The following is a 23,362-nucleotide window of genomic DNA, read 5'->3' as shown; positions in this document are numbered from 1 at the left end:
GCATTGTCTACCTAGTTCCCGGACCTCTGTGCTTCAACTTGTCACCGACATGGATGCGACACGGCATAACGAGGCTGCAGACGAGCCACCTGCAGCCGTCAGATATCGTCCAATCGTCGATGGCCCACGTGGGCCCTCCGCACAGCCACACCAAGCCACAACTCTCGCCACACCTGTCTCCACCTGACGTCCACCACCCGCAGCTGCCTGCCCGCTCGGCGTCAGGGTGACACCACCACCACCACCACCACCATCACTTGACTGACGACAACCGACGGGGTCCATTTGACGCATCAAGATATCAACATCGCCATCGCTTGCTTGCCGCTTACAGCCGGCATCTGTATTTACGACAACTCAGATAGCTGGCCCTGCGAGTTCCTTTGTCGGGAAGACAATCTCCAGCCCTCGCCATGGCGTCCAACGCAAAGTACCAGCCCGCGGCGCAGCACGACCCGGACGAGCACGAAGACTACACGCACGCGCCGCCGTCGTACTCTGCCACCGCGACCGAGGGCGGCCCTTCATCCGCCGCGGGCCGCGACGAGACACAGGGCCTGTTCGGTCCCCCGCGCAGCAGTGAGGACAACATCCCGGATGACTTCAAGGTAGGCTCCCCCCCGAAGATGGCGGATGCGCGGCGCCGTGAAGCCCCAGGAGCTGTGGCGGCGTCTCAAACACGGTCAAATAGGCTGACATGATAACCATCTCAGTTTGGCGGCTCCGTGGCCGAAGCGACTGTCGACATCCGCAACCAGTTCGTTCGCAAGGTCTACACCATCCTCACCGTTCAGCTGCTCGCCACCGCCGGCGTCAGCGCCCTCACCTTTTTCAGCGAGGCCTACAAGACGTGGATCCAGAGCCACCCTGGTGTCGTCTGGATCTCGGTACGCTTCCCGACTCAACACCCACTAGTCCACCAATTTGCTAATAAGCTATACTAGCTCATCGGCGCCATGGTCTTCATGGGCCTAACGTACTGGAAGCGCAAGTCGTACCCGACAAACTTGCTCTTCCTGTCGCTCTTCACTCTCGCTGAGGCCTACACCGTCTCCGTCATAGTCTCCTTCTATAAGACGTCCATCGTTCTCAACGCCGTCATCCTGACTGCTGGCCTTTTTGTATTCCTCACCCTCTTCGCCTGCCAGACCAAGTACGACTTCACCTCGTGGATGCCCTACCTCTTCGGCGCACTCTGGGGGCTCGTCCTTTTCGGTTTCATGGCCATGTTCCTGCCCTACAGCTCCACCGGCGAGCTCATCTACGGTGGCCTCGCTGCCCTCATCTTCAGCGCATATATCCTTGTCGACACGCAGCTCATCATGCGCAAGCATCACGTTGAAGAGGAGATTGCCGCCGCCATCAGCCTTTATCTCGACATCATTAACCTGTTCCTGGCCATCTTGCGCATCCTCAACAGTCAGTCCAACAACTGAACGGACTTATTCATACAGCCAGGCTAGAACAGATTGCGGGTATGAAGGAGGAAGCAGGTCGAATACGGCTGCCGGGTGCTATAGTTGCGAAGTAAGGCTTGTACCATGACATGCTGTTTCCTTCTTTCTTGATATTGCCTCGTCGTTCTTTCTCAGAGCGCAGAGGCGCAAATTGGGTTAGGCGTTCATGACACTTTCTCTGCTCCTTGTTTCCTAATCGCGTCCTGTCCATATCTGTCCGAGCACCACGCCCGTTTTGTTTGACAAAGCGAGATCACCAATATCATTACAGTCGCACCTATGCGTGCTGCATTCGCGTTTCGCTAAATTTCGGAAGGTATTCGATATTTGCATTAGAAGTCCACTAAAAGGCTAGGAAATGGAGAAATAAGCGGGATGCCGCAGGTACAGGCCAGGCAACAAACAGACGCGGCTCCAATCAATATACCCGCAACGGGGTCGAGGGCCATGGGAGCTGCCCTTGCGACGGCTTGCTGCAACCATACACACTCGCTCATCGCGTGGATCTGCCGCAAGCCCCTTCCGCGTCCCGTCTCACCCGGCACATGCCAGCGCAAAGTTTCGCACGAAGTCAGTGCTCGGTAGTCCGTCAAGAAGCCACGAGAAGCAGGCTGCCCCAACTCAGGCCCCGCCTCTCCCGATAACTCACCTCGATGTCTACCGTAATCTCATTCATGGGCAGCTTTTCTGGCTGTGTAAAATGGCAGTGTGAAAGGGTAAAAAAAAAGACTCGATTCGATTTTGCTGCAGCCAGGGGAATACTCTCCGACCCTCCCCTCCTTCGTTCAGGGAGGCGGAACAAAACCAACGCCGAGAGCAATAAAGTAGACCAACATCGCACTTCGTTTATCAGGATACCGCTCGAAGACCCCGTGTTTTGTGTGAGATGATCTATTCCGGGTGTGGGTGCTCGCCGTTGGCAGCCTCGGCCGGCGCGGGCGTGGCCTGCGATGCTTCCCGCTGCATGCGGGCCTCGATCTCGCGCAGCTGCGACTCGCGGGCCAAGAGCTCCTGTCGCTTCTCGTTGATTTCGCGCTGGACCTTGAGTTCGATCTCGCGCAGCTTCTCCTCTTCTCGCCGGAGCTGCTCCTCCTTGAGACGAACGGACTGGGAGGCAAGATCCTCGGGGTTCATCGAGCTGTCGGCACTGCCATTGCGTTAGAAAAGAGTGGTTTGCAGAAGCCGGGGGGGCATGTCATACTTTCCAGAGGCGCCGTCGACGCTCTTGGACAGCTTCTCAGTACGATAGTTCTCGTACAGGAAATCGTGCGTGATTTCCTTCAGGTCAGCCAAGTGGCTGTGAAGGAGGGCGGATCGAATGGCCAGGAAGTCGGAGTGGCGCGGGTTGTCGACCTCGACAACTCCCCAAGGGTACTGACGAGCGCGGGCCTTGCGGCCGCCAATCTCGACAATGTCCTCCGAACCGACGATGGCGAAGGGCATAAGACCTCTCAGCTCAGCGTTCTCCTCGACGGTATCCTCGTCGTCCTCCTCAATGTCGTACGGGAAGTTGTAAACGGGGATTCTGTAGTGCTCGATGTCCTCCATGACCAGCTTCTTCGACTCGGCGAGCTCAGCGGGGGTGAGGGAGTCGGCGCGTCCGATGACGGGAATCACGTTGACGCGGGGAGCGAGGCGCTTCATGAGCTCGATGTCAAGCTCTCGTAGTCTACAAAGGTAGTTGTTAGTGTCAAGGTCAAGCTCGCGAATGGCAATTCGTCCCGAAGAACTTACCCATGACCAGTGGGAGTGATGAAGTAGAGCATAGCGTGAACTCGGTTGTCCCTGAAGCGAGGGTTACGCTTGATGCGAGACTCCTCGGCCAAGATGTCATCGTATTGTCTCTCCAGGTATCCGACAATTTCCGCAAAGCTGCCGAAAAGTTAGCGACGTCGCAAATCTCTAATGGACTGACATCTTCTGCCATCCAAGGCGTACCTGGCCTCGTTGTCGATTTGGTCACCGAACCCAGGGGTATCGACAATGGTTAGCGAGATGCGGGTGCCTTCTTCATCAAGTTCGAGTTCTGAGCCAGTCAGAGTCAGTGGAAGATACCAAGTGGGAGGCACGCCGTGAGCGCCACATACCAACCGTGACGGGCTTGATCTTGACGCCGTCCTCAACATGAGCATCGGAGGCGTCATCCGCATCCTTATGCTGGAGGACGTCCTTGCCGCAGAGCGTGTTGACAAAAGTGGTTCGGCCTGCAGCGTTGTATTAATACTGTACTCTGAAGGGCAGTTCCACAGACGCGCAGAGGCCCGGGGGTGTGCACCAGTGGCGATCGGGGCGAAGGTTCGAGGTTTCGAAACGGGTGATCGGCGGGTATCGGGACGTACCAGTTCCAGAGGCACCGCAGACCATGAGGCAGAACTGAATGCCCTTCTTGACGTTCTTCTTCCGGCGGATCATTTTCTGGGAGAAAGGGAGTTAGTTCGGGGTGTGCCGGGTACAAGGAGGGGTTGGCAGCGATTCGAGCTCCTGAACGTGAATACGAGGTCGGAAAGACCAATTCAAGCGATTCAGAAGCAGAAGCAGCCAGATGAAGAGGAATCGAGGCGAGCAGCACGTACGGCGGGGGACGACATCTTGACGGCGGCACTCGAGGCGGAATGCGGAATGCGTGCCGAGGGGAACGAGCTGCAGCGAGGCCGAGAGGGGGATGCGGACGAGAGGCGGTAAGAGATGGATGAAGCAGAGGGTGAGCGGCAGACGCGCAAGTGATGCGGGAACGATCACGAAAGCGGCTCGTCCCTGTGAGATGTTGAGAAAGGAGGACGAAGGGCCGTGATGGACGGTGAGGTTGCGGTTGCTGCTCTCGCGGGCAGGAACAGGCAGGAAGGTTAGGAGTGGAGAGAGAAAGGGGAAAGGTAAAGGTGGAATGTCTGGCAGGCTAATTTCACGCCCGGGCCACCCATGGCGCCTGCCCTGGGGCCAGGTGCTGGAGTGAGCTTTCGGGTTGTGCGAGACGAGGCGGGTAGCGGTACTCGCTCGTGCGTGGGGTAGCTTAGGACCTATATGTATAGGATACTTAGCTAGGTACCGTTCCAAGCTTGTCGATGTTGGGCACCACAGCACCACAAACGAACGAGCTTCACTGCAGGCAACCCCGAATTGTCATGATAAGGGATGACTTGTGTTTGACGATGGCTGGTAACTTTACCTGTCCTTTTCAAGCACCATATTACCTACGTATGCTTTCAAAATGGACGCTGCATGAGCTGCGCACAGGGTCTGAATACCTCCAGTCCGCCAGTGCACGCACGCAGACGAGCACGTCCGTACCCTACCAACGACGCACAGAAGTCACCGGCCGGCCGGCGTATCTCGTCAGGGGTCGGCCGTTACACCTTGTGGTGTGGTGAAGCCCGAGACCCTCCACAGGACAGGCTAGCCTCGGGTGGGCAGCCCCTCACTTTGGGGGTCCTCGAGGCCCCCCCCAGCCGGCCATTGATGAGCTCCCTGCCCCTGATTCAAGTCGTCCAATCCTTTGCTGGCTTCACCTTGTTACTCGCCCCCAGTGTGTCCCCAGAACGTGTGCGCGCGCCCGTGCGCTGCCCAGCCCCTGTCGCTGCCGCTTCCCTTCGTCAATGTTGCTGCCTCGATGACCGTCCAAAGCCTAGCAGCGGGCTCCGAACGAAGTACGAAGCAAGAAAGAGATCCAGCGCTGCCATCGGTAGGCTCGCCGGCCATCCCGACTCTGCGCAAAGAGTCGCGTATCACGTGCCGTCTGCGGCTGCCTACAGCGTCGTCGGTGTCAGAGTCGCCCTTTGCTGGCAGTCTCGGTGCTGCTGGCCGTATTGCCGACGGAAGTTGAGATGGGCAAAGAAGCGAAAAAGCAACTGGTGCAATCTCCGTAGTGCACAGAGTCTCAAGACGAATATAATCAAAAGAAAAGAAGCAGTTGACAAGATTGCAACGCTCCCCGTCTGCGAGATTGAGCCCTAAAGATGATTGCCTTTTGCACAAGACAAGTGTATGATGGACTTAGTACCTACTTTGTACGTCAGCACAAGCTCCGGTGAGGAGTGGTCGAGGTCGATGATGTTCGCATCACCATGATGCACGATTTCGCGAGAGACGAGGCTGTCGTGAGGTCTGTCCATCATCGATGCGAGTGCCTACAAAGTAACGTGAGCACTCTGAGCTCCGCCCGGCGGTGGATTGCTGGCGTGGGGTCTGGCGCTGAAGAGCACCTGCCAGGAGGGCGCCTGGGTGGACGGGCCAGGCCCATCCATCACTGGCTGGGAGCATGGCAGCCACCTCACGGGACGACTCGGCAGCGCCATCCAGGCTGCTGGTGGCGGCATGACCAAAGACGGAAGCATCTCATCACCGTCAACTGTCCGCCAACAACCCATCCATCGCGAGCCGCTTTTACGGACCACATCGTATCTAATCGCGATTCCCGCTCTGCAGCTTCCAAGCCTCATTCCTCCAGCCGCGAGTGACCGCCGCGGCGCAGCCACCCAGCCCGCCTCGCACATCACCCTGCTGCTGTAGCCAGCGGCGTCCTCCTTGCGCCGCCGCTGCTCCGACGACCATGACGGGCTCACCAGCTCCGTAGCCTTCGGCTTCTCGTTCCGTATCTACCTTGTCCGTGGCTACTCCCGAACGGTCGCAGTCGCAGCCGCTCCGGTTCAGCATCGTCACACGAACCCTGTCGCATCCCGCGACTGCCCCGCCACCATGAATGTCCGCCCGCCCATCGAGACATCCAACCCGACGGCAGTCCTGTCCGTCTCCTTCAATAATGACTCTAGCTGTTTCGCCGCTGGTCTTGAGTCTGGCATATGCAGTTCGTTCTCTTCTGCGCCTGTTGCTGTTCGTGTCCGCCCTCGCTGACGCCCGTGCGTGGTACAGTCTTTCACACAAAGTCATGCCTGCTAAAGGCATCAAGAGGTTTGTCGCCGCCTAAGATGCGCCCCTGGCGCGCTTTGCTTCATGGTTACTTAGACGATCTAGATTTCAATGCCGGCATCGGACTCGTCGAGATGATGGGCATGGCCAACTATCTCGCCCTTGTAGGGGGCGGCAAGTCTCCCAAGTTTGCCATGAACAAGGTTGGCTCCCCTACGACTCGTCAAGTGGCTCACCACTCATTTCTATTCAGGCCATCATCTGGGATGACATGAAAGGCAAGGTCGCTCTTGAAATTGCCGCTCTTAGCTCCGTCCGTGGAGTGCAGCTGGGCCGCGAACGCATCATTGTCGTGCTCCAAAACAGCGTTCGTATATACTCCTTCGCCAAGCCCCCCACACTCCTGCACGTCTACGAGACGGCGGACAACTACCTGGGGCTATGCTGCCTTTCCGAGAAAAAAATCGCCTTTCCCGGCCGTACTGTCGGTCAGATCCAGCTCGTTGACCTCGCCACCGGCAACGTCAGCATCATCCCAGCGCACTCCTCCGCCCTCAAGGCCATCCAACTAAGCCCCGACGGCGAGCTTCTCGCCAGCGCCAGTGAGACGGGCACTCTCATCCGGGTGTATTCGACGGGAAACTGCGCGAGGGTGGCCGAGCTGCGGCGCGGCATTGACCCTGCCACTATCTTTTCTCTCGCCTTCTCGCCGTCCGGCGCGATGCTGGCCTGCACTTCGGACAAGTCCACGCTCCACATCTTCGACGTGCCCAACACCCAGCGACTGTCTGTGCACAGAAGTCAGCACATGGGTGGTGACGGCGACACGGGAAAATGGGGCATCTTGGGCAGAATACCCCTGATGCCGCGTGTCTTCTCCGACGTGTATTCTTTCACCTCGGCCCCGTTCGAGGCAGGCGATGAATCCATGATTGGAGGCATCCCCTTCTCGGAAGGGACTGTACTCGGCACGACACGGGCCCCCAAGGGGGTCATCGGCTGGATAGCGGAGGACAGTCTCGTAATCGTTGGCGCAGGACAGGATGCGCGGTGGGAGAAATTTGTGTTGGTGGACGGCGAGGATGGAAAGCGACATTGTGTTCGTGAAGGCTGGAAACGATACTTAGGGAACACATGATGGACATGACGTTGGAATGAACGAAGTACACCCGGCTACAACGTATCACATCATGACCTCTGCGGCGTTTGGAGCCGGCACGGGAAAGAATGGTTTTGATGTATTTTCGCGTCAGATCATGACTGTGGTATCACGTGAATATTACTTATATCTTGTCCTCGCGTCGACGCGGTGACCGGCTTCTACTCCGCCATGTGTGTCTCCGCTCGTGACCACCGTCGTCCCGACGCTTCCTACGGTCAGGTTCACCTGAGCCTTGCCTGTCATGACGTCCCCTTCCCCTGTCCATATCTCGGCTGCTGTCCCTGTGGCGATCCCGTCTTCGCCCAGAGCCAGCGTCCTCCTCCCTCCTGCCTCGTCGTCGATCCCTCTGTGGGGAGTCTCCGCGGTCTCTCTTCTGAACCGAGTCTCTCCCTTTTTGTCGACGGTCTCGGCTATCCTTTGACTCGTCCCCCCGTGACCGTGACCGCCTATGGCCATCATCGCTGTCATCACCAATCTTGTGTCTGTGAGACCGGTGGCGTCGGTGTTTGTGCTTTCGATCCTTCCTGTCTGCTCGCCTCTTCGCCTCATCGACCTCTTTCTTCTTCTCCTCGATAAGGAATCCCTTCATAGGGTCGTCATCGTCGTGTTCCCGCATCAGGGTCGCCAACTCTTGTTCCTCGGGTAGTAAGGGCCGTTGCGTCTCTTCGTCACTGCTCTCGTCCTCGGACACGGCCTTGCCTTCCCGACGCATCATATCCTCCCAGCCAATTTTGAATTCGTCGGGGTCTTCGTCGTCTCGAGGTTTGTACCGTGCATGATCGACGCTAATCATCCTGCCGCCAATCTCTGCGCCGCCGAGGTTGTCCACGGCCAGGTCGGTGCTTCGTTGGTTCTCATACTTGAGCCAGCCAAAGCCCTTGGACTTGCCGGTTTCGTTATCGCGTGCAAGCTTCAAGAACACAGGCTCGCCGAACTGGGAGAATATAGTAATGACGTCGCCTTCGGACAGCTCGTATGGCAAGCCGCCAAAGTACACAAAGGCCGTGTCGCGGTAGTCGGCATGCCAGGATGCATCGGGGGAGCTACAAGGTCTTCAGTCAGCACGATATTGGTCGCCGTGGTGCGACGTAGAGGTACACTTGACACTCACATTCCCTGCTCTATCTCCTTTTTGTTGAGCGCTTGGATAGCGCGGATTTTGTTCATGGTGACGTCCTTGTGCCCGGAGGCAACGGGGTGAAAGGGCTTCGGTCGAAATCGCGGCGAGGCTGAGAGCGGCGATCTGCCTGTGTGTTTCAGCGTGTTTGGCATAGCATCATCAGCGGGCTGGCAGGTGCCGTGGCGGCGGGTCAATTGCCGGACCGATCGCAGCAACGCGCCCGCGGCGTTGGTTTCAAACCACCTAGCTGCCTGCCCACCTCTCAGGCACGTTTGGTGCACTGCACCGTCCGCTGGATCCCAGTAGAAGTTGCCCGCCTAGTGCCCACCAACAGCCACTGGACCAGCGACACCCCTGGCGTCGGGTGTTAGATGAAGGACTGGCATTAGGTGGAATGCCTGCTCCGTCCTGACATCCTTTGTTGCGTATCTTGTGATGTGCGCGCCTTCGGCTCATAAGACTACCACCTGCAACTAGAGCATCGGATTGACCAAAGTGCAACTTCGTCGAAGTCCGCAAGCAAGATGCCCCTACGTCATCCGTAGCTGCACCGAAACCACCACCAGCGAGCGAGCCCCCCTGACTTACCGCGACGCGACTTACGCTGCCGTCCCACGCGTCCGTCCAGGTATCCGCCCTATGCCTGTTTGACCACGTCCGCAGCATCCAGAGCCTCAAAGACGACAGCGCACGCATACGTAGCCGAGAGAATCTCCCGCGATGTCGGGCAGAAATGAGCGGGTGTCGACGTACACGAGCGGGTCGGGGGAGACGGACGGTCGCAATGGCGAGCCGAAGCGGAACCTCTGGACGTCAATGCTAGAGTCGGTCGCCAGCGGGAAGAAGCTGCCAGAGAAGAACCTGCTGGTCCTCGGTAGGCCATGTTCTTCTGCGCCGGCAAATTGCTCGCCCGCGGCATGGAGGCTGACTGACAACAGGCGGTACCCCCGAATCGCAGAGAGAATTTCTCGAGTCGCTCGCAAGCAGCGAAACCGGCCGCCATTCCGACCGGCAACAGTCGCCGCCAGTTGCCAACAACTTTGCGCTGGGCTACACATACTACGATGTCCTCGACGCCGATCAGGATGGTACGTGACTGAGAGGCGAGTGCGTGACCGCGAGCGCAGCTGACTGCCAGCAACAGATACGTTGGCCCGCGTGTCCCTCTACCTTCTCTCTCAGCCATCCACCGAATTCGCACCTCTCATCTCCCCTCTTCTCACGCCCGAAACAGTACAACACACAGCGCTCGTCATACTTCTCGACTGGTCACAGCCGCACCTGTGGCTGCGCCAAGTCTGGAACTGGATCCAGGTTCTTGAGGAGGTCATAGGCCAGGTCAGCTCCCCAGCCCGCAATGAAATGGAGGCCATCATGTCCTCCTGGAAGGAACGAGGTCGTGGCGGAGCAACGGTGAACCTGGACGGAACGCCTTCGGCGACGGGCTCGGCGGGCGACGGCGACGGCCTGTTGCCCCTAGGACCTGGCGAGTGGGCCGAACCGTTGGGTCTTCCCATCTGTGTCGTCTGCCAGAACGTGAGCATTAACTTGAGGAGAAGGGCTTGAACCTCTGATGCTGACAATGGCCTAGGCTCAAAAAATGGAGTTTCTGGAAAAGAACCAGGGTTGGAAGGAGCCCGACTTTGACACCGTGCTGCAGTATCTTCGAACCATCCTGTTACGGCGTGAGTGGCACCCAGACCTTCCCTCGCATCTCGTTGTCGCTGGCTAACTTGGTCCAGACGGGGCGTCTCTCATCTACACCTCTCAAAATACACCCTCACAGTTGCCAGCCCTTATCCACTCGACACTCGGCATCACTTCTCTCCTAAAACGACAGCCGCTCAAGCACAACGTCATCGACCGCGACAAGATCGTCGTGGTGCCCAACTGGGACTCTTGGGGCAAGATTCGTATCCTGGGCGGTACGTTCGACGCCGAGCTCGTGTCGAGAGGCTGGGAAGAGGACATTAAGCTGCCACCCGGCTCCAAGGCTCCCACCATGGAAGACGAGCAGCCATCCTCTCCGGACGGTAGCGCCAGCGCCCGCGGCCCCAGTGCAATCGCCCAGTACGAATACTGGTGTCGCGACCCTAACAGCGGTGGTCTCGCGGTTGTGGAGAGCGCCATGAGCGATGGCACGGCAGTGGGGGTGACGAGCGATGACCCACAGGACTTCCTCGAAAGGCAGCTCAAGATCCTCGAGGCTTTCAAGGCCAAGGCCCCCGACACAGCGGGCGAAGGGACCCTCTCGTCCTCGACCCGGCGTCTCAACTTGGGGGACGAGAAGAGCGTCAAGGACCACATCGGCCCCGTGCAGTTCAACATGGGCGGCATCCAGGTCGATGCCGACGACATGCTGCAGCGCCTCAAGGTATGGACGTATTCTTGACCGGAAAAAGCGATAATGTGCTAACCAAGTACGACAGGACCGCAACGCCCACGCCGCTTCGCCGGAGCCTGACGAGTCCAACGACGGTGGCCCCAGCGCCAACCTCGCCAAGGACTTCGACAACGAGCAGCTGCAGAATTTCTTCAGTGGACTAATGAATAGGACGGCTGGTGCGGCGGATAGTCCGCGATCGTGAGAGCGCCTGCGATGGGCCTCTAGCTCCGTCCGGCAGCAGTGCAGAGTAGTAGCGGCTTTGAAGGATGGCAACCGCTGTACCCAAAATAGATACCCCGAAGTATACAGAGGCCTCGGTTTGACCTGCACACGCGGTGATATGCTACAGCGAAATGTGAATACGATTATTGCGCTTGAGCTACAGTATACGAAGATACGGAATAACTCCTATACGGGAAAATGCAATCAAAATGTCTGATGGATGTCCTGGACAGAAGGGGGCATTCCTGGCCAAAACGCGACCTCCGATCTCGACGCTCTATCTGCTCCCACAAACGCCCCGAAACTACATCAGGCCTTCTCCCTCACGGCCTTGTAACTGATGCCTGCCCGCGAGCTGCTTTCAGGGCATCCCAACCTCGCTGATACCACACCCGCTAACAGGCCCGGGAACAACCAGGGGTGCTGCAGGATCTCCGCCTCAAAGGCGTTGACGGTCCCCCGAGCCAGCGCAGAGTAGCGCTCGTCATCAAGAAGTGACCCCAAACGGAAGAGGTTCGACGCGGCGATGGCGTTGGTCGAGGGAAGGGAAGTGTCCATGCCATCCTTGAGGCGGAGAATGCTGTGCGATGACGCGCTCGTCGTAGAAAAGAAGGCACCAGCCTGGTCGTGAAAGAGGCTGATTTGGGTTTCTATCGATAACTGTCAGTACCCAGAGCCCAATCCTAATGAGAGGTTTCGCTCACTTTGTAGCGTGTCGGCAAACTTAAGGAGGTCTTCATCGCCAGTGGCGTCAAACAGGTCGAGAAGGCCAAGGATGAAGTAAGCGTAATCGTCGGCGAATCCCTCTGTATCGCGCCCCTCCTTCCATACCCGATACAAGACCTTGGAGGTGCCGTCCCAGAGGTTCGCGAGGATGAAGCCAACCGCGGCTCTCGCCACAGTAAGACATTTCTCTGCCAGCTCCGTATTCGCACTCTCCAGGGCGGTCGCCGCTCTGGCCAGCCCGGATATTGCTAGGCCGTTCCAGCCTGTAACGACCTTGTCATCGAGCTCTGGTCGCACTCGCTCGCGCTCGCGCCTAGACTTGAGTTCTCTTTTCGCCGCCTGAATGTACTGCTCCACTGACTCGACTGGAATATTGAACTGCTGAGCAAGTTCTTCGGGCTTCTTGACGACTCTCAGGATGTTATTGTTGATAAAGTCGTCATTGGGGTCATGGTCCTCGTCAACATTTCCGTCTTCCTGAACATCCCAGTGGGCGGCTGCCACGGGGCTAATGCGCCTATCGGCGGCGTCCAAAACCGAGTCAAATTCTCGTCTTGTCCAAAGATAGTAGGCACCCTCCCGCTTCTCTCTGTCGCCTCTCCGGTAATGCGAGTCGGCGGCCTCGCTTGTAGCAAAGCCACCGTTCGGCAAGGCAATTGGAGGCGATGTCAAGTACTCAGCCAGTTCGCTTACGATGTTGTAAAACTCGCTGTTCGTCTGGCCTCCAGCAGCCACCCAAGCGTCGAGGTACAGCCTCAGCAGCAACGCGTTGTCAACAACGAGCTTCTCGAAGTTCGGGATGCTCCAGTCAGGCGTGACAGAGCATCGAGCGAATCCCGTCCGCCCAACATGGTCGTGCAAGGCACCGTCGCGTATCTTGCGCAGAGTGTCCACGGCCATTTGGGCGGCATGCTTGCACTCGGCCTCGCCAACGACATCCTGCACAGCGCTAGGAAACGTGCCTAGCTGCAGCAGGAAAGCCAGCTTGGGTGGCGTCAAAAACTTGGGTGCGAGACCAAAACCTCCATAGACGGGGTCAAACGTGCCGGCAATGTGAGTGTAGGCCTCTTCCAACTGGTCAAGATCTAGCTCGCTGGACACAGGGGCGTCCTTCTCGCGTGGAGTTGGAGCTTGTGATGGCGTCGGCGTAGACCAACCAGGGGGGGCGAGCGGCTGCTGAGTCGTGATACCTCTGGTGCCAAGCGTGCCTTCAGCGGCGAATTCTCGCAGCTGCGCCACGACTTCAGTCGCTTCCTTCCTGCAACGGGATTCCTGGTCGCGCCAAATATCCCGGACCTTCTTGAGTATGGTCAAAAAATCGGGTGACTCGTCTTCGTGCTCAGTGGTTGAACGCCGTGATGTTCCAGGCCCCGGCCAGTATGTACCGCCAAACACAGGCTCCAGCAACGGCGTAACAAACACGTTCAGTGGCCATCCTCCCACGTTACTGACGGCCTGGACGTAGTTCATGTAAATCGTGTCAATGTCCGGGCGCTGCTCGCGGTCGACAATGACAGGGATAAAGGCCTCGTTGAGAACTGCGGCGCAATCGGGGTTCGTGAAGGACTCGATGGACATGAGGCGACAGACTGTTATGGCGGATCAGCTTATACTTACGAAGGGGGTGGCCGCGGCTGAAGACATACAGTGGCAGGCATTGTAGCCAATGTGGATGAATATGAGCTTGTTCTCCCTCTTTGCCCGCTCAATGGTCTCGTTGTCCAAGAGCTGCCACTTGACCAGACCAGACGCCGCGCTCCGAATGAATGGGCTGTTACTGGAGCCTGCTCTGTTTTGCAACTCCGACTGCTGGCTCGGCAAGCCTCCCCCAATGCCTCCTCCCATTGGAATAGGCCCTTGCGCGACCGCCGAGGCCGTGAGTTCGGACACGCCCATCTCGGATCGACTGACGGCCCAGGACGAGTGATCGGGAGCTCTGGTTTGAAGCGGGTTAACACGTCAAAGATAAGGAAGAGAGAGGGCGACCACAGGTGATTGCAGCTGGACAAAAGGCCAGTAATGGGAGTTTCAAGGATGGGATGCGCGCCCTGCAGTGTAGGAAAAGCCTGAAATTCTCTTTGCGCAGTCCGGGCTGTAGGGAGAGAGGCGGCTTGGTCGCAAACGGCCGACGTAGGTTGGCTTGTCAGATGTGGGTTAGTGACGGAAAGTCTGGGGCGTCGGCAGCTGGTTTGATGTTGCGCCAACCCCGCCATGCGTCGCGGGGCAGTGGCTGGTGGGATTGATTAGGTAATGGTGGCGCAAGTGCGATCGATTGCGACCGACTTACCCGGCACCTGTGAGCTTCGATTGCACGAGCAGAGCTTGCTTGGCCTTAAGATGGGTCAGGGCACTCTATGCAGAAGAAAGGACCTGTTTGATTCAAGCATGTCATGAGATAGATATACAGAGTTTTCCTTTGCTTTGAGAAGATGGAATGTGATTAGATCCCATGACCAGTGCTTCTGAATGTCGTGCTCAACAGTTGCTTCCAGGTCCGTGCCTGCTGCGCTAATGCAGGGAGCCTTACCTTGCTTATCGATATGCCCACCAGCTCGGGTCCCTAGCTAGTCCCGGAAGGTAGCCACTGATGCTGAACCACGCACGACCTGCACTGAGCTGCTGCAACGGCCTGCTGGTTAGCTGGCCTGGCTGCACTTTCGGCAGCCGCCTTGGGACCTCGCTCCTTCATCCTCCGTCGCAACGCATCAGCCCTCACGCTTTGGCGAGCTCGCAGAGAGCTAAGAGATGGCCGATCCCGTGTACACCGTTATAATACGGGTGCCCATCCCAAGGGGAGACTTTGTCGATCCGCCTCCCGTACGTCCACACGCCGCAGGCCCATCCTGGTTCCAGCACGAATGCTTGCTGACTTGCCTCCGCAGGTGCGCTGGGATTCCGCCAAAGATGATGCTCTGTGGAAGATATTGTCGGCAGCCGGACAGGATGACATAGAGTGTGAGTTCTCTTACCCGTCTATAACGCCTCATTCACTAACTTGATTATTAGGGAATCAAGTGTATGTTCTGCCGACAGCCCTACTGAGCCTTGACTAACACATGGTAGAGCGGAGCGCTTCGATGTACCGGTCGATTTTCTGCTACAGCAAGTTGCCTATCTCACGGAGCGCCACGCGTCGCAAGTTCGGGCGCAAGTGAGAAAGGCCACAGCTGCAGCTAAGGGTTCTTCAGCACCTTCTCCCATTCCAGGGGCTGAGAACCAACGGACAGCTTCTGCTTTGTCTATGCGTCGCGAGTCGCCTATGCCCCGCAACGATGGCAGCGCGTCGGCGACGCCTCTCGCCGGCTCCGGAAGGCCTATTATTTCCCGCAACACGTCTGCTAATACCAACACCGCTGTGCTGAGGGATGCCAGCGGCTCGTCCCCCAGGCCGCCTAATGTCAGCCGCGCAACAGACCAGGCAGGCGGTCGAAAGCGCCTTTCATCCATGCCCATCGGGCCACCAGCCGCCAAGTCAACTGAGCCATCGATGGCGTCCCGAGCCGATCAAGACGGCGCGGTGTCCCCTGGCCCTGCAGAGTCCAACTCTACAACATCATCTGATGAAGACGAGTCGAGCCCGGCGCAATCTCGCATCATCCGCCGGCCGCCCCGTTTCCAGCAGCAGGAGGCGGCGGAAGCTTACCAAGACGAAGACGAAGACGGCTCTGAGCCAGCCTTTCAGCCATACCAAGCCCAGCCGGATCAAGTTTCTGCGCAAGACTTGGCGTCGACCCTGAAAGGCGATGGTCACCCACCATCCAAGCCCAGGTCCAATATTGTCGGCCGAGATGCCATACATCAGTCGCAGACGTCCGACTCCTCCGCTGGATCTGCGCATATGCAACGCCATGGGAAAGCCCGGGAGCAACGAGGCACAGGCCCACTTTCCCCTCGTCGAAAGGCCGAGCTGGCCGGCCGCAGTCCTGGCGGCAAAGCAAAAGCCAGCTCGCGCGAAGGCAGCGACGGCACTCCCAGCATGGGAAGCAGCTTTAGCGACCTGGATGGTAATGCCACAGATCCCGCTCGCGCCCTATAATACTCACTAACATGGTATGGTTCAGATGCGTCTGTCACGCAGTCGGCGCTGGAGGATGCTCTTGCCAGTCAAATGAATCGTGGTGCCATCAGCAGCCGCTTCAGCATCAGCGGTGCATTCCGCAGCCGTTACGCACCAGGCTCTAACAAGTGATGCGTTTTGTGGTATATTGTACTGCTCTGGCACCAGTTTCTGCGGTCACACTGCCTGCCGTTAGGTCATGTACGAAATTATGAAAGGCATTTGGGCGGCGTTTACATGGTATGACGGGGCAAAGTTGCCTTGTGGGCGCAAACAAATGCAACGAAGCAAGCTTGGGCTGGTCACCAGACGTCGGCCTTGCATACAGAGTGTCAAAGCCAAGGCCATGTGCGATCCTTTAGTTTTGGGTTGGTCGGTCAGCCTCCCAGTTAGCCGACTCTTTCCCTGCTCTCTCTCGCGCTCTCTCTCTCTCTCTCTCCTGGCCACTTACATAGCTCTTCTTCCTTCCTTCATAGCCCACCATCAAGTCTCTACATTAGGCGTGCGCCTGTGTCCCTTTTATCACCTTTGATACAGCCAGCAGGTTTCCATTCTCCCTCCTAGTATCCGCTTGTTATGGGAATGCTCAACGAGTGATAGAAGCCTACCCCTATGGCAGGGTGGGGAGGGGGGCAAGAGTTACGTGGGTGACCGGGCACTTCGTTTGCACCTCCCCCGAAAAACTGCCTCGAGAGTGTGCCTTCTCCCACCCACCGCCGCCGCCGCCGCCGCCTCTTCCACTTCCACTTGTACGCTCTCCGTGTTCGAGCTCTCTCGCCACTCAACTTCATCCAAGCCAAGCGCAACCTCCCGGACATACAGGTATACAGGAAAAACGCTAGGAACGTGTTTCGAAGATGTTTCGTCGTCGTTGGTCCGGCCTGCCCTCGGACGCCTCATTCCCTTCAACCCTTCGAGGGCTTGGGTACGGTACCACACATCCCGCAGACAGTGGCTTTAGACGCACTAACGAGCCGTTAGATACTTCATCAATGATGATGACGAAATACGTTCTGTGGAGGACCCCGACTACTACTTCAAGTTCTTTATCAATCGAAACCCACGCATCTGCGCCCGTCAACGCTTTGCCTTTAATCGTAAGTGCCCATGAGCTCACCCGAGATAATGTTGGTTCTAATCTCTCCGTCTAAAGAAGCCATGGAGGATGAGATTCACGCCCGACTCGAGAGCCAAGGCCTTCAGAAAGTCCTGCTACCTCTGGGCGCCACGCCCGTCGACCGCCACGTGCCGATCTTTACAACTACAGACCTGAAGACCGAATCTCGCATTGTCGTCATCTTCGGGGACCCCTCCCAAGACCTAGGTGTCGTTGCGGGTCGCATAGCCAACGGACCAGGTGGGATCGATCAGGGCAGCATGGTCTCCGTCGGTCAAAAGCTGAAGGAGCAGGCTTCGTCAACTACCGACTCCTCCCCGCCAGGCATCGTGATTGCCAACCCTGGCCAGCTATATTGGTGGCCCGAGGGAAGCAGATCTATCACGATCACGGCTAGTGACGCAGTTCCGCTACCTAGTCTCGTCCATTACGGTCGTATGCATGTCACTGAGCTGAACAGCATACCCGGTAGCGAAAGCCGGTTCAAGCATGTCCGCTACGTCTGGGACGAAGTTCTGCGGACGATGTCGGACGACTATGCTAAGATTAGCATTATTGCCATCGGCGAGACGTGTGAAACCGTTATGGAGTATTTGAACGATGCGAAGAACTGGGATCGCTGGGCCGACAGAGTCAGCTCCATGGTTCTCCTCGGCCATGTCTACCCCAGTGATGATCTCACGAACGAGTCTTTCAAGAAATTTCTTGCCGAGGTGAGCAGCTAGGGGACAAGAAACACGTAAGAGTATAGCTGAGCTAATGCCTCAATATAGCGCACCCGAGCCTACATCACGTCGGACCAGCCTGTCGATACGGGACTCGCCACTCCCGATGGTAACCCAAACGAATGCATTCCGAGTCTCGGTTGTCCATGCTATTCATCCTCGGAGCCTTGCTACTCTGAGCTCATCCTTATCCGCGCGCTGCCGTCGATACTCGGCTACATAGAGCTTGTCGCCCAGTCGCCAGACTATAAAAACCCCGCCGTGGATGTGATTGAGCGTCCGCAGGAAGAGAAGATCGAAGTAGAAGATGACTGGGGAAAAATACCGGAGGAGGAGAAGCCGTCAATTTCGGTGGCGGACCAGGAGCAGATTCTCCAACAGGTGAAGGATCTTGAAATGGAGGACGAGCGTGACGGGGCATCTCCCATTCCTTAAGTCTGAGTTGGGGCATATGCGCGTATCATGGCTTGGTGCGGGGCTCTGTCTTATATACGCAGATCAGTGAGAATCGAAAAATGAGGTGACAGACACGTCAAGGTCGAATGATTTGATAAAGCCCAACGACAAAGCCCGACGACAATGTTCAACGACAACGTCCGACCGTCGCGCCGCGCCATAATAGTGTATAGGTACATACATGAAATCGTTACATTTGAATGGTACTATGCCTTGATCAAAGACCAAATACCTGCCGAGGGTGGCGCAACTTCCTCCAGAAGCTCTTTGGTTCTCCTTTTGCGTTCTTGTACAACCGCCTCCTCGGCGGCCCACCGACCATCAGCATCACGCGATGCGCTCCAGAAGGAGAATACGTTGGAGGAGGCGCCGCCGCTCTTTTTAGCAGCCTCTGCCCGTGCTAATCGGGCCACCATGGTAGACCAGTTGTCTAGGCCCGTCGCCAGACACTCCCGGCAAGTCTGTCTGGACTCCTTGCTGCTTCTGTCCGTGCCGCTAGCCAAAGCGCGTAGTTGCTCCTCTGATAGGTCGACACCATCGCGAGTCCAGCCCAGGCCATCGTCACGAGAACCGGTCGCGTAGAGAATCTCGCCGATGTACAGGTTCAGCGAGGCTTCTTGGCAACGCTCATGAGGGCTTCGCCACGGGGGTTCGAAGCCATTCGGTGGCGGCGGGGGATAGTCGGGTGGCGAGAAGAAGCTGAAGACTTGCCGGATAACGGACTGTCGTGGGGGCTTGGGGGACGTGGAGCGAGGCGGGGTATCGGAAAGGGAGCGTCGGGCCTTGAGCAGGGAAACATATATAGGGAGAGCAGAGGAGAGGTCGCCCTGGCGAGCCTTGTAGGTTGCGATCGCAGTGAGGGCGTCAAGAATGTTGAGAGATGGTGGACCGGCCCGGTCATGGACCACGAATGTTTTCGGGTTGTACGGTAATCTGGCGGGTTCAACGCCTTGGGTGACTTCCGCCAAAGCCAGGTTATAGAGCGCCTCAGGGCCGTCAGTGCGACCCTTGAACTCCATGAAGCTCGCGTACTCTAGAGCGGCATCCATCTTCTGTCGCGCTGACAGACCCTTGGTGGCCAGAATCTTCATGTAGAAATTGTCGGCAGAGGGGTAGGCGACGTCGCAATCCTCCTCACGCGGCGCATGAGGATTGCCGGGCGCGATCGGTTTCGGGCGCGGGTTCGAAGGGCCGATGACGAACTCGGGAGGGGAAACGACGTTGCGGGTACGATCGCGCAGCCAACCGTCGACGTGTTCGGCAGCTTTAGCGGCGAGCATGATGGACTCAAAGTAGCCCCTCCTCCATTCCTCTGACTTGGCCGAGATATCGCAGCTGTTGAATTCGCCGGGGATCTCGAGCGATGTGTCTTCTTTGTTTGATAGTTTGGAGACATCCTTGCCGTCCAGCTTTGGGTCCTCCAGTCGTACAACCACTCCCCTCGCGAGCTCAAGCGCCCTTGCCCAGTTGACTTCTCCGTTTTTTGGTTCTCGAAAGCCATGGGCATCGCGCAGTAACTTTCGCGTCAAAAAGGCCCAATCATGTGGCGTAGGGAATTCCCGCTCCGCAGATTCTTCATTGACTGCGAACAGAATCGTCAGCACGGCCGCGGCGACACCCCAGAGGGTGATGGTGTATCGCGCAACGAGCTTGGCCTCGTGCTTCAACCATCGCCGGCGTTCGGACGTGAAAGATCGGACAGGGGCCGAGCTGCTTCTCGGGACGACGAGGAATGGAAGGCTAGGGCGGGCCTTGGTGGACGTGAACTTGGATTGGCTGTTGAAAGATCGGGATTTGAAGAAGGGCTGAGGGCGTGTTGCAGCTGTAGCGAAGAGCCGCTGCCGGCGGACGACTAGCCGGGCGCGCATGGCGGGTAGGTGTCCAATGGAGCCGCGGCTCCGAATGGGCCCTGTTCAGGTTCCGATGGATTTTGTTCACTAGGAGTCGCTATGGCGAAGGGAAATCGATTACGATGGTGATGGGGTGTGGTGTGGTGGTGGTGAAAGTGCAGAGAAGGCAGACTAAAACATGACTAATCAGCGCAAACTTCAACTGGCGATGTCAAGTCGCCAATTTTCCAGCATTGACACTGCGAGAGAGTCTCACCCGCCAGACGCAGCAATAAGAGCTCCTATCACGGGGCTGTCCCCCTCCACCCGTCGTGAGGATGTCATCACTCATTTCTGATGCGTTCGCGAATCCTCGTTTCCAGTTGCTCGCTACGGCGGTGCTCTCAGGCGCTACAGTCGCATCGCTCATACTCGGCTATCAGGCGCTCGAGCGCGAGGAGAGGTTGACGGAGCTCAAGAAGTCGATCCCATCATTGGTGGAAGAGGACCATGAGATCAAAAAGGTAATTATAGCTGCTACCCTCGAAATCGGTGGTACGGCCAGACGCTGAGACCCCTTACAGCTCAACAGTTTCGGAGGTTCCGTCGACAAGGAAGACGCGCGAAATCAGGCATTGGCGCGGCGGGCACAGGCTGGGGACTTTGATGAAGAGCTCATCCTGGAGCAGCTGGCAAGAAATCGCGTTTTTCTCAAACCCGAGGGCCTGCAGAAGCTGCGAGAGTCGTTCGTAATCGTGGTGGGATGTGGCGGCGTGGGCTCTCACTGCGTGGCATCCCTCGCGCGTTCAGGAGTATCCAAGATACGACTCATCGACTTCGATCAAGTCACCCTGAGCTCTCTGAACCGACATGCTGTTGCGACGCTCGCAGACGTCGGCATCCCCAAGGTGCACTGCCTCCAGCGGAGGCTGATTGCCATCGCCCCGTGGGTCAAGTTTGATCTGCAACAGGAAAAGTTTGACGGCAACGTTGCAGCTCGGATGCTAGGTCCCTGGGAGGGGGATGGACGCGCCCCGGACTACATCGTTGACGCCATTGACAACATTGAAACGAAGGTTGAGCTTCTCAAGTTCTGCTATACTCACAACCTGCCCGTCATTAGCGCAATGGGGGCTGGGTGCAAAAGTGATCCCACTAGGATCATCGTCGGCGACATCGGATCCAGCCGGGATGATGGTCTCTCGAGGGCGACGAGAAGCAGGCTCAAACTTCTGGGCATCACGTCTGGCATTCCAGTCGTCTACTCGACCGAGCAAGCAGGGGAGGGCAAGGCCGAGCTCCTTCCGCTGGCGGAAGAGGAGTTCGCCAAAGGCACCGTCGGCGACCTCGGAGTCATGCCCAACTTCCGCGTCCGAATCCTACCCGTTCTTGGCACCATGCCTGCCATCTTTGGCTTGACAGCCGCCAACCACGTCATCCTGAGTATCACTGGCTACCCGATTGATTACGTTCCTGCCAAGGGCCGCGCCAAGATGTACGAGTCGATCCTCAACTTCATTCAGGGATCCGAGGAGAGGCTGGCCCGGGCGCAGGAGCCTGGGATTGTGGGCCTGAAGACGCCCTTGACTTTGGGCGACGTTGCCTTCCTGACCGAGGAGCTGTATCATGCGCGGAGCATCGTGACTGGCATCCCGACCAAGCTAGCGCTCGTCCGCTGGCGAAAGCCCGATGGTCTTAGCTTCAACACCCTTGGGGAAGGCAAGGATGTCCAGAAATGGTCCACTGTTCGCCTCCGCGACCTGGTTTGCCTCACGAAAGAAGAGGCGGCCCGGCATGAGAAGGAGATTTTCAAGGCGGGCAAAGCGCACGGGGAAGTGTACGATCAAGAAACGTTGGACCGTGTCGAGTCGAAGCTTGCCGAGGCAGCCAAGTATGAGGCCTTTAGGTGAGGCCACGACGCTGTTGGACGGAGATATCAGTGCTGCCTGGCACTTGCGCCTCGGAAACACGCCCCGCCATTGACGCAATGCGCCCTTTGGCCTGCGGCTGGCTCGGATGCAGGACCTCATGGTGTCATACGTGGACGACGCGGTCTTTGATGACTACGCAAAGACATGAAGCGAGACGCGGACGGCGCCGCGGACGGCATGAATACATGCGAAAGAAGCCGCGCTTGCATGCTTGGGCGCAGTGGTACAGTACAGTAACGCGACGCAAGGAAAGCCCCCATCGAGGCGCAGGACGATGTTGCGAGACTTGGTGCCCGACACATGCTCCAGCCTTGTGCAGTATTGCCACCTTTGCTCTTGGCAGGAGCTGACGAGGTGACAAGGCGACCGATGCATGTACAGTAGTTGGTCTGTTCGCTTCACAGGCGCCAGAGATGGGACGAAACCACGATGTTGGAGGCGTGTGGCACTGTGCCTCGTGAGACACATCTGCCTGCACAGTTGTCGGAATGGAAACGAAAGCGTAACGCAGGCGGGGCGCCTCAAGGCGTCAGTCAGGCAGCGTGTTGCGTGATAAGCGTTTGCATCTCTTGGTTGTCGTTTTGTCTTTGTTGAAGATCCGAAGTACATACGTAGAATGCGAGACTCGGCCGTGGCCAACGTGCCCCCGGCTCACCGCCTCGTATGTGACGCATAAGACACTCCGTGAAGACGGGGCCATGCATCCGGTCTTCCCCGGCACTCCCGGTCCCCGATCCCGGCGTCGAAAGGCGCTTGCCAGCCGAGCGGGCCAGCTGTTTGCAGGAGCGGTGAGGTGAGCCTTTGAAGTCATCTTCGCTGGCATTGACTCATGACAACCCCCCGTTTGGAGGTGAGAAAAGCCGGTCGCGAACCACAAAGACCCAGCGAGTGCGCCGTCACCGCCGACACCGCCGCCGCAGGCGCCACGCGCGCGCGGGCACCCGCCTCGTTTGCCCTGCCCCACGATGCCTAGCACGATGGGGGCACGACAAAGCAGAGTTGGAAGCACAGACTCGGTTGGGCGCACCGTGTACCCGCTTCCCGCCCGGCGGTGGAGCGAGCGGGTACAGTAGTAGCCTTCCATGGTGCTGTACGTAGTACTACGACCGATGCGATGCGGCTCGCCTCTTTCTCGAAGGATTGGGTTGGGTTGCGGCACATGTTGTTCTCGTATGTATGTGGTTGCCTCTGGCCAAAGGCCTTTGACGAAGGAGCTGGCGGCCACTCGACGCGAAAGGGGGAGGGGGCGTTGGTCGATGATTGCTCAAAGGCCAACAGCTTCATAAGTGACATACAATGAATGGCACACGTGTC

At 57.8% G+C, this 23,362-nt stretch overlaps 10 protein-coding genes across 11 annotated transcripts; 6 read left to right on the top strand and 4 right to left on the bottom strand.

Annotated features, from left to right (window-relative positions):
• Positions 1 to 250: 250 nt before the first annotated feature.
• JDV02_000479 (uncharacterized protein) lies at positions 251 to 1,978 on the top strand. The gene is made up of 3 exons (XM_047981291.1): positions 251 to 608; positions 714 to 887; positions 945 to 1,978. Exons 1-3 carry the CDS (start codon positions 414 to 416, stop codon positions 1,434 to 1,436), a joined length of 861 nt encoding a protein of 286 aa, XP_047837249.1. The 5' UTR covers positions 251 to 413; the 3' UTR covers positions 1,437 to 1,978.
• On the bottom strand, positions 1,789 to 4,299 carry CDC11 (Cell division control protein 11). The gene is made up of 7 exons (XM_047981290.1): positions 4,031 to 4,299; positions 3,797 to 3,872; positions 3,545 to 3,661; positions 3,396 to 3,483; positions 3,192 to 3,329; positions 2,659 to 3,126; positions 1,789 to 2,604 (listed from the first exon to the last, which is right to left on the bottom strand). The coding sequence occupies exons 1-7, from the start codon at positions 4,043 to 4,045 to the stop codon at positions 2,349 to 2,351; spliced, it is 1,158 nt and encodes a 385-aa protein (XP_047837248.1). The 5' UTR covers positions 4,046 to 4,299; the 3' UTR covers positions 1,789 to 2,348.
• A 1,433-nt stretch (positions 4,300 to 5,732) lies between these two features.
• On the top strand, positions 5,733 to 7,731 carry HSV2 (Phosphatidylinositol 3,5-bisphosphate-binding protein). 2 transcript variants are annotated; one of them, XM_047981288.1, is made up of 4 exons: positions 5,733 to 6,255; positions 6,321 to 6,359; positions 6,423 to 6,520; positions 6,571 to 7,731. In XM_047981288.1, the coding sequence occupies exons 1-4, from the start codon at positions 6,147 to 6,149 to the stop codon at positions 7,453 to 7,455; spliced, it is 1,131 nt and encodes a 376-aa protein (XP_047837246.1). In that variant the 5' UTR covers positions 5,733 to 6,146; the 3' UTR covers positions 7,456 to 7,731. The 2 variants fall into 2 exon arrangements, with proteins under 2 accessions (XP_047837246.1, XP_047837247.1); XM_047981289.1 differs by having other exon boundaries at positions 5,733 to 6,359.
• cwf29 (RNA-binding protein Cwf29) lies at positions 7,536 to 8,702 on the bottom strand. The gene is made up of 2 exons (XM_047981287.1): positions 8,591 to 8,702; positions 7,536 to 8,522 (listed from the first exon to the last, which is right to left on the bottom strand). Exons 1-2 carry the CDS (start codon positions 8,644 to 8,646, stop codon positions 7,601 to 7,603), a joined length of 978 nt encoding a protein of 325 aa, XP_047837245.1. The 5' UTR covers positions 8,647 to 8,702; the 3' UTR covers positions 7,536 to 7,600.
• A 194-nt stretch (positions 8,703 to 8,896) lies between these two features.
• JDV02_000475 (uncharacterized protein) lies at positions 8,897 to 11,368 on the top strand. The gene is made up of 6 exons (XM_047981286.1): positions 8,897 to 9,473; positions 9,538 to 9,687; positions 9,744 to 10,135; positions 10,191 to 10,284; positions 10,342 to 10,973; positions 11,029 to 11,368. Exons 1-6 carry the CDS (start codon positions 9,320 to 9,322, stop codon positions 11,185 to 11,187), a joined length of 1,581 nt encoding a protein of 526 aa, XP_047837244.1. The 5' UTR covers positions 8,897 to 9,319; the 3' UTR covers positions 11,188 to 11,368.
• JDV02_000474 (uncharacterized protein) lies at positions 11,307 to 14,142 on the bottom strand. The gene is made up of 3 exons (XM_047981285.1): positions 13,580 to 14,142; positions 11,912 to 13,522; positions 11,307 to 11,857 (listed from the first exon to the last, which is right to left on the bottom strand). The coding sequence occupies exons 1-3, from the start codon at positions 13,827 to 13,829 to the stop codon at positions 11,517 to 11,519; spliced, it is 2,202 nt and encodes a 733-aa protein (XP_047837243.1). The 5' UTR covers positions 13,830 to 14,142; the 3' UTR covers positions 11,307 to 11,516.
• Positions 14,143 to 15,174: 1,032 nt separating this feature from the next.
• Positions 15,175 to 16,122, top strand: JDV02_000473 (uncharacterized protein; the record flags this gene model as incomplete). The annotated part of the gene is made up of 2 exons (XM_047981284.1): positions 15,175 to 15,937; positions 15,995 to 16,122. The coding sequence occupies 2 exons, from the start codon at positions 15,175 to 15,177 to the stop codon at positions 16,120 to 16,122; spliced, it is 891 nt and encodes a 296-aa protein (XP_047837242.1).
• A 725-nt stretch (positions 16,123 to 16,847) lies between these two features.
• JDV02_000472 (uncharacterized protein) lies at positions 16,848 to 18,389 on the top strand (the record flags this gene model as incomplete). The annotated part of the gene is made up of 4 exons (XM_047981283.1): positions 16,848 to 16,915; positions 16,972 to 17,087; positions 17,144 to 17,820; positions 17,881 to 18,389. The coding sequence occupies 4 exons, from the start codon at positions 16,848 to 16,850 to the stop codon at positions 18,265 to 18,267; spliced, it is 1,248 nt and encodes a 415-aa protein (XP_047837241.1). The 3' UTR covers positions 18,268 to 18,389.
• JDV02_000471 (uncharacterized protein) lies at positions 18,329 to 20,464 on the bottom strand. The gene is made up of 2 exons (XM_047981282.1): positions 20,395 to 20,464; positions 18,329 to 20,309 (listed from the first exon to the last, which is right to left on the bottom strand). The coding sequence occupies exon 2, from the start codon at positions 20,154 to 20,156 to the stop codon at positions 18,495 to 18,497; it is 1,662 nt and encodes a 553-aa protein (XP_047837240.1). The 5' UTR covers positions 20,157 to 20,309; positions 20,395 to 20,464; the 3' UTR covers positions 18,329 to 18,494.
• JDV02_000470 (uncharacterized protein) lies at positions 20,386 to 22,683 on the top strand. Its single transcript, XM_047981281.1, has 2 exons — positions 20,386 to 20,641; positions 20,702 to 22,683. The coding sequence occupies exons 1-2, from the start codon at positions 20,456 to 20,458 to the stop codon at positions 22,025 to 22,027; spliced, it is 1,512 nt and encodes a 503-aa protein (XP_047837239.1). The 5' UTR covers positions 20,386 to 20,455; the 3' UTR covers positions 22,028 to 22,683.
• Positions 22,684 to 23,362: the final 679 nt, after the last annotated feature.

Source organism: Purpureocillium takamizusanense, chromosome 1 (assembly GCF_022605165.1).
Source record: "Purpureocillium takamizusanense chromosome 1, complete sequence".
In the NCBI taxonomy this organism is placed as follows: domain Eukaryota; kingdom Fungi; phylum Ascomycota; class Sordariomycetes; order Hypocreales; family Ophiocordycipitaceae; genus Purpureocillium; species Purpureocillium takamizusanense.
Note: the sequence above shows the minus strand (reverse complement) of the source record. Positions and strands in the feature narration are given on the sequence as shown.